Below are 20,478 nucleotides of genomic sequence, written 5' to 3' on the forward strand. Positions count from 1 at the left end.
CTCTAAAAGCCCCCTCTTCCTCTTTCCTCTCCTACCCACCTCTACCTAGAGCCAGACAATGAGGCATCGATGCAGCAGCGCCCCCAGTCTCGCCCCTGCAGCCCCGTCCGTACTGTCCAGGAACTGCACCCCAAACTCTCCCCCAGCCCCACTCGCTCCAGCCCCTTCCGCTCTGCAGGGCCCGCATACTCATTTAAGAAAGGTATGGGGTGGGTTCTGGTCGATTCACGTACAGACACACACTCTGTCACGCACTCCACCGACACACACAGATACACACTGTGACGTGCGCTCACTCTCTCTCTCACACACACACAAAGACACACACTATCCCCTTACACACAAACTAAGTTACCCATAATCCTCCCCTCCACAGCCCAGCTGTTCCTGGGTGCCAAGAAGCAGAAGCAGTCTCGCTACCGCAGCGTCATCTCAGACATCTTCGACGGCTCAATCCTCAGCCTGGTCCAGTGTCTGACTTGTGACAGGGTGAGCTGTGTGTCATGTGTCGTAACACAAGAGTGCGCCATTTACAAACTCAGCTCCACTTCTTCTATTGAAACCTCACACTACTGTCACATGAATATTGAACATTGACGTGTTGCAATTTGTAGACATTTTACCACAGTTTTTAATGCATAAACTTGATCCTACTTTATCCATGAATATGATGGATTCTGCTTGTTTGGATTATCACTATTCCGATTGTTGAGACCATCTCTCTCTCGCTCTCGCTCTCCCCTCTTCTCTTCTCCCTCCTCATCTCTCCCCTCCCCCCTATAGGTGTCGACCACAGTGGAGACCTTCCAGGACCTGTCCCTGCCCATCCCAGGTAAGGAGGACCTGGCCAAGCTACACGCCTCCATCCACCAGAACCTCCCTGCCAAGACCGGGGTGTCTCTGGATGTCTACGGTTCCCAGGGCTGGATCACCTACATCATGGACTCCATACGCAGGTGAGGGAGCTGGGGGGTAGGGGGATGGGGCTGGAGGGTTGGGGCTGCTGGGGATGGGGGCAGACCGGGAGTGTGTGGTGTAGAACAGGTATGATGGTCTGTCATGTAGAACAAGGAATCGTGTTAGCTCTATTCAATGAATTTCTATCTGCCACATCTCTGGATTATGTTATATTAACTTTATATTTCTGTGAGGGAACTTCTTGTTTGGATCGGTTAAAAAACAACAACATACAAAATAAACAGGTTACACAGTAGACACTTCCTTCCAGCCTGGGGACAGGGATACAGAAATAAACAGGACAATAACATCATACACATCCGTGAGTGCAATAGAGCAGGACTTCCACAGCGGAGTTGGGGGACTCCGATCACGCATACTCGCCGCCCGCATTGATAGCGGTAGTTTGTAACATTACATTTACATTTACATTTTAGTCATTTAGCAGACGCTCTTATCCAGAGCGACTTACAGTGCATACATTATTTTTTTTTCATACCCCCTGTGGGAATCGAACCCACAACCCTGGCGTTGCAAACACCATGCTCTATCAACTGAGCTAACATCATAAAGTTCACACAGCAGCATTATGGAGAATCGTGCCTCTGCCTCACTTCTTCCTCCTCCCCTGCCGACTTGTTGTTGTTCACTCTCAAAGAAGTAGCTAGCTAGCGCTCGCTCTCTGTCCGGCTGGCTAGTCACAGTTCCATCGGCATCCTGCATCTCCATGGATACCACCAGGGATCAGACGAGATGCACACAAAAAATGCTAATATCTGCTATTTACATTATTAGATGGCAATTCATTTGTTGGATTATATTATTAGTTGGCAATGATAACACTTTACATTGCACATGCATCATTCCAAGGGAATAACCTATGTATTAATCTTGTAACAAGTATGAAAGCATATGTAACAGCTTACTATGTATTCACCCCCCCATGTCTACCCCTCTGTAGGTTTGTGGTGTCCTGTATCCCCAGCTGGTTTTGGGGTCCTATGGTCACACTGGAGGACTGCCTCGCTGCCTTTTTCGCTGCTGATGAGCTCAAAGGTTAACTTGTCAATATAAAGTTGTTGTCTAATAATATGCCTAGATTTCAGCTGTATGATCCATTCATAATCAGAACATGAAATAAATGGTCAGTAATTTCTTAATTCATTGTTTTACAGGGGACAACATGTACAGCTGTGAAAGGTGTAAAAAGTAAGTATTTGTGGAATTTGTAGTTGCATTTAGCATTAGAAGATCAATCTGTCTAGTTGGTAAAACAGATCACATTACAACACAACACACATTTTAATACTTTTTCCCTCATCTTCCAGATTGAGAAATGGTGTAAAATATTGCAAAGTACTTCGGCTACCTGAGGTAACGCTCTTATCTTTGTCCCTTTCTATTATATCATACTTTGACATCCTGCATAGAAGATGCCTAAGTTGTGACATTTCCTTGATTTTCATTATGAAGAATTTTCTTCCAGGAAACCTATAGGGTCGTTCCATTTGATTTCAATCACTTTTTGACCACACCCTTTTTGATTTGAACAACACTTTCCATACATATTTGCCCATGGTAGAAGTGGTCAGAAAAGTGACTTTTTGGACCTGAATGCCAAAACATTCAGGAGATAGAGGTGCTTAACGTTGACCCATTTTGCATACCCCATCCATGTCTTCATCACTGGAAAAGGTTAATGATTGAATTTGATGTAATTTAAAAGCTTACGAACAGGGTTGTCAAGCTATTTTATAAATACTTGAAATAAAAAAAATGTTACCCTCAAGCTACCGACATATTTTACATACATCGATTACCAACATTTTGACCCCAAGAAGAAACTATTGAAAAAAGCAACAATCAAAGCAAAATATCAGCTAATTTCTTATCAAAGCTTCATTAGACATGTAGTTAATGTTATATAAAATAAAAAAAGATTTTAGTAAAATTACACTTCATTTGCATATCCTGTAGAACTGAAATATACATTTTACCTTTATATCATGTGCAGCTTTTTTCCAAAGTACAAACCACATTAGTATTAAAAAGCTGGTTTACCATAATTTGATTCTAGTATCATTTAGTTTGCAGAATTTGTAAGTAAATATTAATTTTGACATGATTGACTGCCATTTAATTTAAAGGGGCAGTACACCAAAATGTGAAATGTACTTAATTTTATTGACAAAAAGTGATTTATTTATCCATTGATCCTGAGAGACTTTGACCAAAAATATGGCTTAGTTTTCTTTATTTATATACCCCAAAGCCAGCATTAGCATCGCTGTTAATGAAACATTGGGAATGGTAGGGCCTATGGCAGGATGCTTCAAAAAGCATGCCCAAATCCTCAGTCACTTCAAACCAAATATTATAGCACCCAAAATATCATACGTTGCACGTATATAATATTATAGGATTATTATTATTTTTATATATATCCATACATTGAGGGTAGCTGGTTTCTGAATTACAGTTCTACCAATAATTCATACCACTGACAGACTTGTCAGCTGTTTTGACTGCAACTAAGCATATACAGTGCATTCAGAAAGTATTCAGACCCCTTGACTTTTTCCACATTTTGTTACGTTACAGCCTTATTCTAAAATGGATTAAATTGTTTATTCTCCTCACCAGTCTACACACAATACCCCATAATGACAAAGCAAAAACTGTTTTTTAGAAATGTGTACACATTTTAAAATTAAAATAAAAACTCAAATCACATTTACATAAGTATTCAGATCCTTTACTCAGTACTTTGTTGAAGCACCTTTGGCATTGATTACAGCCTTGAGTCTTCTTGGGTATGACGCTACAAGCTTGGCACACCTGTATTTGGGGAGTTTCTCCCATTCATTACATTTACATTTTAGTCATTGAGCAGACATTCTTATCCATAGATTATTATTTGAAAAAAAATAATAATACTGGCCCCCCGTGGGATCCTCTCAAGCTCTGTCAGGTTGGATGGGGAGCATCGCTGCACAGCTATTTTCAGTTCTCTCCAGAGATGTTCGATCGGGTTGAAGTTCGGGCTCTGGCGGGGCCACTCAAGGACATTCAAAGACTTGTTCTGAAGCCACTCCTGCGTTGTCTTGACTGTGTGCTTAGGGTTGTTGTCCTGTTGGAAGGTGAACCTTCGTCCCAGTCTGAGTTCCTGAGCGCTCTAGAGCAGGTTTTCATCAAGGATCTCTCTGTACTTTGCTCCGTTCATCTTTCCCTCGATCCTGACTAGTCTCCCAGTCCCTGCCGCTGAAAAACATCCCCACAGCATGATGCTGCCACCATCATGCTTCACCGTAGGGATGGTGCCAGGTTTCTTCCAGAAGTGACACTTGTCATTCAGGCCAAAGAGTTCAATCTTGGTTTAATCAGAGCAGAGAATCTTGTTTCTCATGGTATGAGAGTCCTTTACAGTGCCTTGCAAATGTATTCATCCCCCTTGGTGTTTTTCCTATTTTGTTGCATTACAACCTGTAATTTAAATTTATTTTTATTTGGATTTCATGTAATGGACATACACAAAATAGTCCAAATTGGTAAAGTGAAATGAAAAAAATAACTTGTTTCAAAAAATGCTAAACAATTTATAACGGAAAAGTGGTGCGTGCATACAGTGGGGAGAACAAGTATTTGATACACTGCCGATTTTGCAGGTTTTCCTACTTACAAAGCATGTAGAGGTCCGTAATGTTTATCATAGGTACAGTGGGGGAAAAAAGTATTTAGTCAGCCACCAATTGTGCAAGTTCTCCCACTTAAAAAGATGAGAGAGGCCTGTAATTTTCATCATAGGTACATGTCAACTATGACAGACAAAATGAGAAAAAAAATTTATTTGCAAATTATGGTGGAAAATAAGTATTTGGTCAATAACAAAAGTTTCTCAATACTTTGTTCTATACCCTTTGTTGGCAATGACACAGGTCAAACGTTTTCTGTAAGTCTTCACAAGGTTTTCACACACTGTTGCTGGTATTTTGGCCCATTCCTCCATGCAGTTCTCCTCTAGAGCAGTGATGTTTTGGGGCTGTCGCTGGGCAACACGGACTTTCAACTCCCTCCAAAGATTTTCTATGGGGTTGAGATCTGGAGACTGGCTAGGCCACTCCAGGACCTTGAAATGCTTCTTACGAAGCCACTCCTTCGTTGCCCGGGCGGTGTGTTTGGGATCATTGTCATGCTGAAAGACCCAGCCACGTTTCATCTTCAATGCCCTTGCTGATGGAAGGAGGTTTTCACTCAACATCTCACGATACATGGCCCCATTCATTCTTTCCTTTACACGGATCAGTCGTCCTGGTCCCTTTGCAGAAAAACAGCCCCAAAGTATGATGTTTCCACCCCCATGCTTCACAGTAGGTATGGTGTTCTTTGGATGCAACTCAGCATTCTTTGTCCTCCAAACACGATGAGTTGAGTTTTTACCAAAAAGTTATATTTTGGTTTCATCTGACCATATGACATTCTCCCAATCCTCTTCTGGATCATCCAAATGCACTCTAGCAAACTTCAGACGGGCCTGGACATGTACTGGCTTAAGCAGGGGGGGCACGTCTGGCACTGCAGGATTTGAGTCCCTGGCGGCGTAGTGTGTTACTGATGGTAGGCTTTGTTACTTTGGTCCCAGCTCTCTGCAGGTCATTCACTAGGTCCCCCCGTGTGGTTCTGGGATTTTTGCTCACCGTTCTTGTGATCATTTTGACCCCACGGGGTGAGATCTTGCGTGGAGCCCCAGATCGAGGGAGATTATCAGTGGTCTTGTATGTCTTCCATTTCCTAATAATTGCTCCCACCGTTGATTTCTTCAAACCAAGCTGCTTACATATTGCAGATTCAGTCTTCCCAGCCTGGTGCACGTCTACAATTTTGTTTCTGGTGTCCTTTGACAGCTCTTTGGTCTTGGCCATAGTGGAGTTTGGAGTGTGACTGTTTGAGGTTGTGGACAGGTGTCTTTTATACTGATAACAAGTTCAAACAGGTGCCATTAATACAGGTAAAGAGTGGAGGACAGAGGAGCCTCTTAAAGAAGAAGTTACAGGTCTGTGAGAGCCAGAAATCTTGCTTGTTTGTAGGTGACCAAATACTTATTTTCCACCATAATTTGCAAATAAATTCATTAAAAATCCTACAATGTGATTTTCTGAATTTCTTTTCCTCAATTTTTTCTGTCATAGTTGACGTGTACCTATGATGAAAATTACAGGCCTCTCTCATCTTTTTAAGTGGGAGAACTTGCACAATTGGTGGCTGACTAAATACTTTTTTCCCCCACTGTACACTTCAACTGTGAGAGACGGAATCTATAACAAAAATCCAGAAAATCACATTGTATGATTTTTAAGTAATTAATTTGCATTTTATTGCATGACATAAGTATTTGATCACCTACCAACCAGTAAGAATTCCGGCTCTCACAGACCTGTTAGTTTTTCTTTAAGAAGCCCTCCTGTTCTCCACTCATTACCTGTATTAACTGCACCTGTTTGAACTCGTTACCTGTATAAAAGACACCTGTCCACACACTCAATCAAACAGACTCCAACCTCTCCACAATGGCCAAGACCAGAGAGCTGTGTTAGGACATCAGGGATAAAATTGTAGACCTGCACAAGGCTGGGATGGGCTACAGGACAATAGGCAAGCAGCTTGGTGAGAAGGCAACAACTGTTGCCGCAATTATTAGAAAGTGGAAGAAGTTCAAGATGACGGTCAATCACCCTCGTTCTGGGGCTCCATGCAAGATCTCACCTCGTGGGGCATCAATGATAATGAGGAAGGTGAGGGATCAGCCCAGAACTACACGGCAGGACCTGGTCAATGACCTGAAGAGAGCTGGGACCACAGTCTCAAAGAAAACCACTAGTAACACACTACGCCGTCATGGATTAAAATCCTGCAGCACACGCAAGGTCCCGCTGCTCAAGCCAGCGCATGTCCAGGCCCGTCTGAAGTTTGCCAATGACCATCTGGATGATCCAGAGGAGGAATGGGAGAAGGTCATGTGGTCTGATGAGACAAAAATAGAGCTTTTTGGTCTAAACTCCACTCGCCGTGTTTGGAGGAAGAAGAAGGATGAGTACAACCCCAAGAACACCATCCCAACCGTGAAGCATGGAGGTGGAAACATCATTCTTTGGGGATGCTTTTCTGCAAAGGGGACAGGACGACTGCACCGTATTGAGGGGAGGATGGATGGGGCCATGTATCGCGAGATCTTGGCCAACAACCTCCTTCCCTCAATAACAGCATTGACGATGGGTCGTGGCTGGGTCTTCCAGCATGACAACGACCCGAAACACACAGCCAGGGCAACTAAGGAGTGGCTCCGTAAGAAGCATCTCAAGGTCCTGGAGTGGCCTAGCCAGTCTCCAGACCTGAACCCAATAGAACATCTTTTGAGGGAGCTGAAAGTCTGTATTGCCCAGCGACAGCCCCGAAACCTGAAGGATCTGGAGAAGGTCTGTATGGAGGAGTGGGCCAAAATCACTGCTGCAGTGTGTGCAAACCTGGTCAAGACCTACAGGAAACGTATGATCTCTGTAATTGCAAACAAAGGTTTCTGTACCAAATATTAAGTTCTGCTTTTCTGATGTATCAAATACTTAGGTCATGCAATAAAATGCAAATGAATTACTTAAAAATCATACAATATGATTTTCTGGATTTGTGTTTTAGATTCCGTCTCTCACAGTTGAAGTGTACCTATGATAAAAATTACAGACCTCTACATGCTTTGTAAGTAGGAAAACCTGCACAATCGGCAGTGTATCAAGTACTTGTTCTCGCCACTGTATGTATTCACCCCCTTTGCTATGAAGCCCCTAAATAAGATCTGGTGCAAACAATTACCTTCAGAAGTCACATAATTAGTGAAATAAAGTCCACCTGTGTGCAATTTAAGTGTCACATGATATCAGTATATATACACCTGTTCTGAAAGGCCCCAGAGTCTTCAACACCACTAAGTAGGGGCACCACCAAGCAAGCGGCACCATGAAGACCAAGGAGCTCTCCAAACAGGCCAGGGACAAAGTTGTGGAGAAGTACAGATCAGGGTTGGGTTATATAAAAATATCCAAAACTTTGAACATCCCACAGAGCACCATTTAAAAATTGAAAGAATATTGCACCACAACAAACCTGCCAAGAGAGGGCCACCCACCAAAACTCACAGACCAGGCAAGGAGGGCATTAATCAGAGAGGCAACAAAGAGACCAAAGATAACCCTGAAGGAGCTGCAAAGCTCCACAGCGGAGATTGGAGTATCTGTCCATAGGACCACTTTAAGCAGTACACTCCACAGAGCTGGGCTTTACGGAAGAGTGGCAAGAAAAAAGCCATTGCTTAAAGAAAAAAATAAGCAAACACGTTTGGTGTTTGCCAAAAGGCATGTGGGAGACTCCCCAAACATATGGAAGAAGGTACTCTGGTCAGATGAGACTAAAATTAAGCTTTTTGGCCATCAAGGAAAACGAAATGTCTGGCACAAACCCAACACCTCTCATCACCCCGAGAACACCATCCCCACAGTGAAGCATGGTGGTGGCAGCATCATGCTGTGGGGATGTGTTTCATCGGCAGGGACTGGGAAACTGGTCAGAATTGTAGGAATGATCTATGGCGCTAAATAAAGGGGAATTCTTGAGGGAAACCTGTTTCAGTCTTCCAGAGATTTGAGACTGGGACGGAGGTTCACCTTCCAGCAGGACAATGACCCTAAGCATACTGCTAAAGCAACACTCGAGTGGTTTAAGGGGAAACATTTAAATGTATTGGAATGGCCTAGTCAAAGCCCAGACCTCAATCCAATTGAGAATATGTGGTATGACTTAAAGATTGCTGTACACCAGCGGAAACCATCCAACTTGAAAGAGCTGGAGCAGTTTTGCCTTGAAGAATGGGCAAAAATCCCTATGGCTAGATGTGCCAAGCTTATAGAGACATACCCCAAGAGACTTGCAGCTGTAATTGCTGCAAAAGGTGGCTCTACAAAGTATTGACTTTGGGGGGGTTTATAGTTATGCACGCTCAAGTTTTCTGTTTTCTTGTCCTATTTCTTGTTTGTTTCACAATAAAAAATATTTTTCATCTTCAAAGTGGTAGGCATGTTGTGTAAATCAAATGATACAAACCCCCAACAAATCCATTTTAATTCCAGATTGTATTGCAACAAAACAGGAAAAATGCCAAGGGGGGGTGAATACTTTCGCAAGCCACTGTAGGTGCCTTTTGGCAAACTCCAAGTGGGCTGTCATGTGCCTTTTACTGAGGAGTGGCTTCCATCTGGCCACTCTACCATAATGGCCTTATTGGTGGAGTGCTGCAGAGATGGTTGTCCTTCTTGAAGGTTCTCCCATCTCCACAGAGGAACTCTGGAGCTGTCAGAGTGACCATCGGGTTCTTGGTCACCTCCCTGACCAAGGCCCTTCTCCCCCGATTGCTCAGTTTGGCCGGGCAGCCAGCTCTAGGAAGAGTCTTGGTGGTTCCAAACTTCTTCCATTTAAGAATGATGGAGGCCACTGTGTTCTTGGGGACCTTCAATTTTGCATAAATTTTTTGGTACCCTTCCCCAGATCTGTGCCTTGACTCAATGCTGTCTCTGTGCCTTGACTCAATTCCTTTGACCTCATGGCTTGGTTTTTGCTATGACATGCACTGTCAACTGTGGGACCTTTATATAGACAGGTGTGTGCCTTTCCAAATAATGACCAATCAATTTAATTTACCACAGGTGGACTCCAATCAAGTTGTAGAAACATCTCATGGATGATCAGTGTTAAACAGGATGCACCTGAGCTCAATTTTGAGTCTCATAGCAAAGGGTCTGAATACTTATTTAAATAAGGTATTTATTTATCTTTGTTATTTTTTTGGCACAAATTTCTAAAAACCTGTTTTTGCTTTGTCATTATAATAATAATATAATAATATGCCATTTAGCAGACGCTTTTATCCAAAGCGACTTACAGTCATGCGTGCATACATTTTTGTGTATGGGTGGTCCCGGGGATCGAACCCACTACCTTGACGTTACAAGCGCCGTGCTCTACCAGCTGAGCTACAGTGTTGTGTGTAGATTGATGATCCATTTTAGAATAAGGCTGTAACGTAACAAAATGTAGAAAAAGTCAAGGGGTCTGAATACTTTCCGAATGCACTGTGTGTATATATAAGGTAATTTTGATTTTGTACACGGTCATACTCATGCTGCAACAGGTCCCCCTCTACCCTCTAATGATATGTATAACTTAATATCTAATCTAATCTAACTTAATGTCTCCAGAGAAACCTACATTCAAATAAATACTGTTTTAGATTTGCCCTCATTGTCTCACATCAGATAGCACGACGACCGTCTGCACTGATCAGTCTGATAACTCGCAAACACTCATGGGATAGCTAAAAATAAGTTTGGCTACAATATGCTGTCCTAACATTCGAAAATGTTACGAAGGTGACATCGTCCACCCATCCCCCCCTTTCATCCTCAAAAGAGTCAGAGTAAATCTTACCAAAAACATCGAACCTGTAGGTAATATTGACATTTCCTTCATGAGAAAGCCTTCACTACCTAATTCTACATCTAGCTAAGGTGTTTTGTGGTGGTAGAATCCTATATTTATGAAATTCAAAATGCACGAAAATTTGTTAGCTAATGAAAGTGTCTGCTTGCTGGCTGAACCAGTCTCAAATCAATCCGTATGATAGGAAAGGCAGGGATGCTTACAATGCCAGTACACACACTCAATGCTGAACACTCCCTCTAGCTAGTGTAGTGAAGTTCTAGCTATGGACAAATTTAGTTTTCATGATCTCTGTTCTGGCGTGATAGTGCGCTGAGTTCTACAGCACAGCTGACTGCTCTCTGCGACGTTATCGCATTGGCCAAATGTTACAAAGTAGTGAGGCACCTTGCCAGCTGTCAGTCAGATGCTGATTTCTGAGAACAGTCTCATAACTTTGGTGCCGTACAACTTCATCAACAAGCTGGCAAACTAGCTACCGTATGGCCATTCAAACAAGCTTGCACTAGGCTGCTAGCTGGAGCAAGTTTGATCAGCTGATCCAGCGTGCATGGTTTGTCATAGTAGCCAGTACATCATAGCTACTGAGAGCGGAATTATTTTCAGAATTAGGAACTAATGTTAGGCGGATGAGCAAAACCTTGATTTTTAGAGATGAGTTCCACGTCCTACAAGAATGATCGGTTGAGGGACGAGCGTTGTGTAGGAGTGACGCCATCTGACGTGAAACAATGGATTTGCCCTAGAATAACTACTTATCGGGAATACAGACCATTACAGTTCTCTGTGTAGAGTTCTGTATTGCAGTTCTATCAAGTATTTATACCATTGGCAGATTTTTTTATACAGTATATCATAATGACCCCAGTCTGAAGTTTGAGGGTTAATAAAAATTATTTCATTTTTTAACCTTTTAACAACAATTGTCAATTATTTTGTAGTTTAGACCCTAATTTACATCATCTGAAGTGTATGCGTTGTGCCCGCCATCGGTTGAGACACAGCATACTCTTGAATACAGGGTGGATGTCATTTTAATCATACAAATATAATTTAGCTGGTACACACCATTGACATTTCTAATAGAATTGAAATGTAAACTTCCAATTACTACCACAAAGATTGCGGCTGGTCCACCACTGTTGAATATCAACTTAAAGAGCGACCGCCTTTAAAAAGCAACGAATCCCTTTGAAAACGGTCTATGTGGCATCGATATGAGTCAGAAACAGTTATTCTAGTATTTTGGTCACAGTCAGTCTCGTCTAAAATGGAGTATGGAACATCCGTGCATCACAACGGGTAAAATAAGGTTGGGTCTTGATTTGACAATGTCCATTTGCCAACTAACATGGGGTGAACAGCTGCGGTGATTGCTCTCAATCCAATACCATGGACAGTGAGCCAGACATGCCCAGCAGCTCTGACTTTGTTTACATAAGACAACACATTGCCCATTATTTTTACTAGAGAAATACTGCACCAAACACCCTAGTTAAAGTAAAATTGAGCAACTAACACATCCTCTGCAAAAACGTAAACTCAAGAAATCTGTACTTAATTTGATCTGAGATTCATTCTCAGGGATTTTGAGGAAGTGAAATAGGCTTCCGTGTTTACAGTGTCTCATGGGGGACAAACATCTTTAACCAAATGCGGGATCGGTTAGGAAACACACCTACAAGAGTGAAGTCTTTAGTTTTTCGAATGAGCAACAGAAAAACACACGTTCCAATCGCCGTGTTCAGTGGATCTTTAAATGGGAATGTCTATTCTATTATATGATTTTCAATAGGTTTCTGATGGAAGATTGTTAGTTTAATTTAAAACAACTGATATTCCCACTCAAGTCCACATTATCTTATGTGTAAACCTCCAACCATCTTTTGTGGTACCTTCCCAAAGTATACATTTCATTTTGATTCCCATTTGAGTACATTTATCAGTTCCAAAAAGTCACTTTCTGACCAAAATCTGAGCAAATATGTATGGAAGCTTTCAATCAAATCAAAAGAGGTGTGGTCAAAAAGTGATTGAAATCAAATGGAACGACCCTATAGCAAACATTCCGTGTGTGTGTGTGTGTGTGTGTGTGTGTTCAGATCCTGTGTATCCACCTGAAGCGTTTTCGCCATGAGGTGATGTACTCCTTCAAAATCAACAGCCACGTGTCCTTCCCATTGGAGGGCCTCGAACTCCGACCTTTCCTGGCCAAGGACAGCCCCTCCCAGATCACAACCTATGACCTCTTGTCCGTCATCTGTCACCATGGCACTGCAGGCAGTGGGTGACCCTTGACTGAATTACCTAACATTTAAAGACGCCCTCCAGCTATTTTTAACATGTTTGTTTGGCTGATATTGGTTGTGATTCACCGCAGCATAGTCCTTTGTGTGTCAGGTGTTTTCTTCATAGCTCACAATCTACACTTCTGCAATTCCATTACTCAACCTATTTTTCACTAACTCCCCCTTATCTCTTCCTCTGTCTTTCTCCTCCTAATCTCTCTCTCTTCCCCTCCCTCCTAGGCGGTCACTACATAGCGTACTGTCAGAACGTGATTAACGGTCAGTGGTATGAGTTTGATGACCAGTATGTAACGGAGGTCCATGAGACGGTGGTGCAGAATGCTGAGGCCTATGTGCTCTTCTACAGGTGAGACTTCAACCTTCATTATGTAAGAACACTTTAAACGTTTTCATGTTTGGTTGACCCGAATAATGTATTTGATTTTGTGTGTGTGTATACGTGGGCCTATATCTGTGTATACACGCCTGTAGCCCAAAGGCCGGCAGATGGCGATTTGAGTCGTTTCCATCTTACCGTACAAACGCATTGTATGCAGCCATCGATACACTCCTATCCCCCGTGGACCGGTTCGTGCCTAAAACATTCTCCATTCAGGCTGCAAAGGCGTCAATTTCCTCTTTAACTAGATTGAATGGCGAGAAGGCAGAAAAAAAACTGGGAAAGTATGCATACTTTCTTTATGAAACACCATTTTCCACCACCATGCTAAAGTGGCTAATGCCTAGGAATGCTAGTCACGAATGTTGCGTATCGCATTCAGCCAATCAGGTTGCAGCAGTTGGTTGTTTACCCCTGGCTGAACGCAGGGCGCAACATCAGGAAGGAGCATTGGCCATTAGCATGGTGGTGGAAAATGGTGTTTCATAAAGAAAGTGCGCATACTTTCCCAGTTTTTTTTCTGCCTTCTCGCCATTCAATCTAGTTAAAGAGGAAATCAACGCCTTTGCAGCCTGAATGGAGAATGTTTTAGGTACGAACCTGTCCACGGGGGATACGAGTATATTGCCGGTTGCATACAATGCGTTTGGATAGTAAGATGAAGCCATCAATACCAGATCAATATCGCCATCTGCCAGTCTTTGGGCTAACGCGTGTTTGTGTGTGTCTGCTCACGTGTCTGTGTGTGTGTGTCCACGTCCACAGGAAGAGCAGTGAGGAGTCGATGAGGGAGAGGCAGAAGGTGGTGGCTTTAGCTAGCATGAAGGAGCCAAGCCTGCTGCAGTTCTACATCTCCAGAGAGTGGCTGAACAAGTTCAACACTTTCACTGAGCCAGGACCCATCAGCAACCACACCTTCCTCTGCCAGCACGGAGGTCAGTACTGTACTGGACCTACCACCACAACCCATCCTAAACATCAACCACACTCAATCCATATAAGACCTGGGCTCACTTCAAGTAGTACTTGTTTTCTTTCAAATACTTTAAGCTGCGCTTGATTGAGCTTCCTGGCGCAGTGGAAGCAGTAGAGTACTGAGTAGTCCCAAAAGTGCTAACTCTGTCCATTTGGTCTGAGGGCCTTTCCCGTTTAAGATATTCTATTTCTGTCCTCACTAACCCCACCTTTAAATCCCAAGCACAACCACTTTCAACCCCAATTGAAATAATCTCAGACTTGTGTTTTATCCAGGGATCCCGCCCAATAAATACCACTACATTGACGACCTGGTGGTGATCCTGCCCCAGAACGTGTGGGAGTACCTGTACAACAGGTAAAATGAGACGCTCTCCTCAGTCTGTCTGGCTGTCTGTCTGACTGGCTGTCAAACTTTCTATCTTCCTTTCTGTCTGACTGACGGACGGACTGACTGACATGGTGAAGGAGTTCAATGGCCTATAAATTCTGTCTTTTCTGTCTGTCCGTCCGTCCGACTGTCTTCCTGCCCACCTGTCTGTCTGTCCGACTGTCTGTCTGTTCATCAGACTGTCTGTCTTAACTGACTGTCTATCTGTCTCCCAGTTTTGGAGGAGGTCCAGCAGTGAACCACTTGTACGTGTGTGCCATCTGCCAGGTGGAGTTAGAGGCTCTGATCAAACGCAGGAAGGTGGAAATAGACACCTTTATCAGGGTAAGAGGTGTGTGTGCGTGCGTTCACGTGTGTGTGTGTGTGTCAGGGTTTTTTCAGCATCAAAAAGGGGCTTAAGTGGTGGTCGTGGCACGGTCAGCGTGGCTGAATTTCCGCGATAATTTTTGAGGCCCTCATCTTGGCGTTGTAGAGACATTTTAGAATTTTCTTAAGCCAATTTCTTGCAATTCTAAAAATTTTAGCAGTTTTAAAGAAAATGTCCTGCGATTCTATACTGAACAAAAATATAAACGCAACATGCAACAATTTCAATGATTTTTACTGAGTTACAGTACATATAAGGAAATCAGTCAATTGAAATAAATTCATTAGGCCGTAGTCTATGGATCTCACATGACTGGGCATGGGCACAGCCATGGGTTGGCCTGGGAGGGCATAGGCCCATCCACTTGGGAGCCAGGCCCACCCACTGGGGAGCCAGCACAGCCAATCAGAATTCGTTTTTCCCCACAAAAGGGCTTTATTACAGACAGAAATACTCCTCCGTTTCATCAGCTGTCCGGGTGGCTGGTCTCAGACAATTCCGCAGGTGAAGAAGCCTGATGTGGAGGTCCTGGGCTGGTGTGGTTACATGTGGTCTGCGATTGTGAGGCCGGTTGGACTTACCACCAAATTCTCTTAAAACTAAATTGGTAGAGAAATTAACATTACATTCTCTGGCAACAGCTCTTGTGGACATTCATGCAGTCAGCATGCCAATTGCACACTCCCTCAACTTGAGACATCTGTGGCATTGTGTTGTGTGACAAAATTGCACATTTTAGAGTGGCCTTTTAATGTCCCCAGTACAAGGTGCACCTGTGTAATGATCATGCTGTTTAATCAGCTTTTTGATATGCCACACCTGTCAGGTTGATGGATTATCTTGGCAAAGGAGAAATGCTCACTAACAGGGATGTAAACAAATTTGTGCACAAAATTTGAGAGAAATAAGCTTTTTCTGCATATAGAACATTTCTGGGATCTTTTATTTCAGCTCATGAAACATGGGGGCCAACACTTTACATGTTGCGTTTATATTTTTGTTCAGTATACATATTCTGCCAAAATGTTGCAGTTTTAAAACTAATTTCCTGCAATCCTATGCATTTCGCCATGGCTAATGCTGTGTTATTTTGCTCAAACATAATAACAAAATCTGTACAGATAAGTTAATTGTTTTTGGAGTTTTCAATTCTCCCTGACTATCTAGCTTTTATTTTGGTGATTGTTAGTTCTCAAAGATTATATTATTTAAAAAAAGATATAGATCCATTTATCTTTTCTACATACGTTATATATGGTTTAGTCGTTCAAGTTTACACAAAGCGTTTTTCCATTTCTATTTTTTTATACTGTTTGGACTTAGGCGACCCGAAAAAATTGCTTAGTTAAGTGGCCGGCCCAAGGATTTCAATGGTAGAAAAATCCCTGTGTGTGTGTCCCTGTATCAACGGCCTCACCTGTCCCCTCTCTCGGTCTCTCCAGTTGAATAAAGAGTTCCAAGCGGAGGAGGCTCCTACAGTCATCCTGTGTATCAGTATGCAGTGGTTCAGAGAGTGGGAGAGCTTCGTCAAGGGCAAAGACAACGGTAGGATTCAGTGAGAATACAGTTGAAGTCTGAAGTTTACATACACTTAGGTTGGAGTAATTAAAACTTGTTTTTCAACCACTCCACAAATTTCTTGTTAACAAACTATAGTTTTGGCAAGTCGGTTAGGACATCTACTTTGTGCATGACGCAAGTAATTTTTCCAACAATTGTTTACACACAGATTATTTCACTTATAATTCACTGTATCGCAATTCCAGTGGGTCAGAAGTTTACATACACTAAGTTGACGGTGCCTTTAAACAGCTTGGAAAATTCCAGAAAATGATGTCATGGCTTTAGAAGCTTCAGATAGGCTAATTTACATCATTAGAGTCAATTGGAGGTGTACCTGTGGATGTATTTCAAGTCCTACCTTCAAACTCAGTGCCTCTTTGCTTGACATCATGGGAAAATCAAAAGAAATCAGCCAAGACCTCAGAAAAAAAATTGTAGACCTCCACAAGTCTGGTTCATCCTTGGGAGCAATTTCCAAATGCCTGAAGATACCACGTTCATCTGTACAAACAATAGTACGCAAGTATAAACACCATGGGACCACACAGCCATCATACCGCTCAGGAAGGAGATGCGTTCTGTCTCCTAGAGATTAATGTACTTTGGTGCGAAAAGTGCAAATCAATCCCAGAACAACAGCAAAGGACCTTGTGAAGATGCTGGAGGAAACAGGTACAAAAGTATCTATATCCACAGTAAAACGAGTCCTATATCAACATAACCTGAAAGGCCGCTCAGCAAGGAAGAAGCAACTGCTCCAAAACCGCCATTAAAAAGCCAGACTACGGTTTGCAACTGCACATGGGGACAAAGATCGTACTTTTTGGAGAAATGTCCTCTGGTCTGACGAAACAAAAATATAACTGTTTGGCCATAATGACCATCGTTATGTTTGGAGGACAAAGGGGAAGGCTTGCAAGCCGAAGAACACCATCCAACCGTGCACGGGTGGCGGCATCATGCTGTGGGGGTGCTTTGCTGCAGGAGGGACTGGTGCACTTCACAAAATAGATGGCATCATGAGGAAGGACAATTATGTGGATATATTGAAGCAATATCTCAAGACATCAGTCAAGAAGTTAAAGCTTGGTCGCAAATGTGTCTTCCAAATGGACATTGACCCCAAGCATACTTCCAAAGTTGTGCCAAAATGGCTTAAGGACAACAATGTCAAGGTATTGGAGTGGCCATCACAAAGCCCTGACCTTAATCCTATAGAAAATGTGTGGGCAGAACTGAAAAAGTGTGTGCGAGCAAGGAGGCCTACAAACCTGACTCTGTCAGGGGGAATGGGCCAAAATTCACCCAACTTATTGTGGGAAGCTTGTGGAAGGCTACTCGAAAAGTTTGACCCATGTTAAACAATTTAAAGATAATGCTACCAAATACTAATTGAGTGTATGTAAACTTCTGACCCACTGGGAATGTGATGAAAGAAATAAAAGCTGAAATAAATAATTCTCTCTACTATTATTCTGACATTTCACATTCTTAAAATTAAGTGGTGATCCTAACTGACCTAAGACAGGGAATTTATACTAGGATTAAATGTCAGGAATTGTGAAAAACTGAGTTTAAATGTATTTGGCTAAGGTGTATGTAAACTTCCGACTTCAACTGTAGATACCAGGCATTATAGTACCAACAGAAGCTAAGAACTGAATTACTTAATACACCATCATTATCATATTGTATCCTCTGTGCAGACCATATATGTAATAATAATATATGCTATTTAGCAGGCGCTTTTATCCAAAGCGATTTACAGTCATGCATGCATAAATTTGACGTATGCTTTGCCCCGTTAATCAACCCACTATCCTGGCGTTACAAGCGCCATGCTCTACCAACTGAGCTACAGATGAATAAATACAGTCTGCAATGTTCCTCAGTAAAGCTTTTGTTGGTGTTTGTTTATGTTGGTCATTGTCTTCTCAGAGCCCCCAGGTCCTATTGACAACAGTAAGATTGGTGTCATGAAAGGGGGACACGTACAGCTCAAGCAAGGTAAGCAGTGTATGCTCAAACACATTCACATTGTGTGGGTCGTTTGGTCGGTCTGTGGGTGCATGCGCTATTGTGTGTATTGGAATGCGCCTTGTGTGTGTGTGTGCGCACACGTCTGTATACACGGAATGTACAAAACATTAAGAACACCTGCTCTTTCAATGAGACTGGTGAAAGCTATGATCTCTTATTGATGTCACTTGTTAAATCCACTTCAATCAATGTAGATGAAGGGGAGGAGACAGGTTAAAGAAGGATTTTTAAGCCTTGAGATATGGATTGCGTATGTGTGCCGTTCAGAGGTGAATGGGCAAGACAAAATATTTAAGTGCCTTTGAACAGGGTATGGTAGTAGGTGCCAGGCCCACCGGTTTGTGTCAAGAACTGCAATGCTGCTGGGTTTTTCACGCTCAACAGTTTCCCGTGTGTATCAAGAATGGTCCACCACCCAAAGGACATCCAGCCAACTTAACACAACTATGCATTGGAGCATTGGAGTCGGCATGGGGCAGCATCCCTGTGGAATGCTTTTGACACCTTGTAGAGTCCATGCCCTGACGAATTGAGGCTGTTCTGAGGGCAAAAGGTGGGTGGGGTGGGGGTGGGGGGGGGTGGTGAAACTGAATATTGGGAAGGTGTCCTTAATGTTTTGTACACTCAGTGTATACTATATGTGTCACTGTCACCTGTAGGTGTCTTAGATACAAACTACAGTGCATTCGGAAAGTATTCAGACCCCTTGACTTTTTCCACATTTTGTTACGTTACAGCCTTATTCTAAAATTTATTAAATCGTTTTTCCCCCTCATCAATCTACACACAATACCCCATAATGACAAAGCAAAAACAGGTTTGTAGACATGTTTGCAAATGTATAAAAAACAACAACTGAAATCACATTTTCAGAAATATTCAGACCCTTTACTCAGCACTTTGTTGAAGCACCTTTGGCAGCGATTACAGTCTCGAGTCTTCTTGGGTATGACGCTACAAGCTTGGCACACCTGTATTTGGGGAGTTTCTCCCATTGTTCTCTGCAGATCCTCTCAAGCTCTGTCAGGTTGGATGGGGTATCGCTGCACAGCTATTTTCAGGTCTCTCCAGAGTTGTTGGATCGCGTTCAAGTCTGAGCTCTGGCTGGGCCACTCAAGGACATTCAGAGACTTGTCCCGAAGCCACTCCTGCGTTGTCTTGGCTGTGTGCTTAGGGTTTTTGTCCTGTTGGAAGGTGAACCTTCTCCGCAGTCTGAGGTCCTGAGCGCTCTGGAGCAGGTTTTCATCAAGGATCTCTCTGTACTTTGCTCCGTTCATCTTTCCCTCTATTATGACTAGTCTCCCAGTCCCTGCCGCTGAAAAACATCCCCACAGCATGATGCTGCCACCACCATGCTTCACCATAGGGATGGTGCCAGGTTTCCTCCAGACGTTAAGCTTGACATGCAGGCCAAAGAGTTCAATCTTGGTTTCATCAGACCAGAGAATCTTGTTTCTCATGGTCTAAGAGTCCTTTAGGTGCCTTTTGGCAAACTCCAAGTGGGCTGTCATGTGCCTTTTACTGAGGAGTGGCTTCCGCCTGGCCACTCTATCATAAAGGCCTGATTGGTGGAGTGCTGCAGAGATGGTTGTCCTTCTGGAAGGTTCTCCCATCTCCACAGAGGAACTCTGGAGCTCTGTCAGAGTGACCATCGGGTTCTTGGTCACCTCCCTGACCAAGGCTTGGCGGCCAGCTCTAGGAAGAGTCTTGGTGGTTCCAAACTTCTTCCTTTTTTAAGAATGATGGAGGCCACTGTGTTCTTGAGGACCTTCAATGCTGTAGAAATGTTTTGGTACCCTTCCCCAGATCTGTGCCTCGACACAATCCTGTCTCGGAGCTTTACAGACAATTCCTTCGACCTCATGGCTAGGTTTTTGCTCTGACATGCACTGTCAACTGTGGGACCTTATATAGACAGGTGTGTGCCTTTCCAAATCATGTCCAATCAATTGAATTTACC

General features: G+C 43.0%; 1 protein-coding gene across 8 annotated transcripts in view; it reads left to right on the forward strand.

The window, feature by feature from the left end:
• The window catches only part of LOC121541441 (ubiquitin carboxyl-terminal hydrolase 20-like), a 51,328-nt gene that overhangs the window by 7,471 nt on the left and 23,379 nt on the right, over window positions 1-20,478 (forward strand). For all 8 annotated transcript variants that reach the window (XR_006657511.1, XR_006657510.1, XM_045208027.1 and 5 more), the window contains exons 11-23: window positions 50-202; window positions 377-489; window positions 784-956; window positions 1,919-2,013; window positions 2,133-2,166; window positions 2,286-2,331; window positions 12,597-12,777; window positions 13,023-13,149; window positions 13,948-14,117; window positions 14,434-14,515; window positions 14,764-14,872; window positions 16,358-16,460; window positions 18,417-18,485. Coding sequence is in view for 6 of the 8 variants with exons in the window: in XM_045208027.1 (XP_045063962.1) it covers window positions 50-202; window positions 377-489; window positions 784-956; window positions 1,919-2,013; window positions 2,133-2,166; window positions 2,286-2,331; window positions 12,597-12,777; window positions 13,023-13,149; window positions 13,948-14,117; window positions 14,434-14,515; window positions 14,764-14,872; window positions 16,358-16,460; window positions 18,417-18,485 (1,455 nt within the window). In the remaining 2 variants the exon portion in view is untranslated. The remainder of the gene's footprint in view (window positions 1-49; window positions 203-376; window positions 490-783; window positions 957-1,918; window positions 2,014-2,132; window positions 2,167-2,285; window positions 2,332-12,596; window positions 12,778-13,022; window positions 13,150-13,947; window positions 14,118-14,433; window positions 14,516-14,763; window positions 14,873-16,357; window positions 16,461-18,416; window positions 18,486-20,478) is intronic.

Source organism: Coregonus clupeaformis, chromosome 27 (assembly GCF_020615455.1).
Source record: "Coregonus clupeaformis isolate EN_2021a chromosome 27, ASM2061545v1, whole genome shotgun sequence".
NCBI classification, from domain to species: domain Eukaryota; kingdom Metazoa; phylum Chordata; class Actinopteri; order Salmoniformes; family Salmonidae; genus Coregonus; species Coregonus clupeaformis.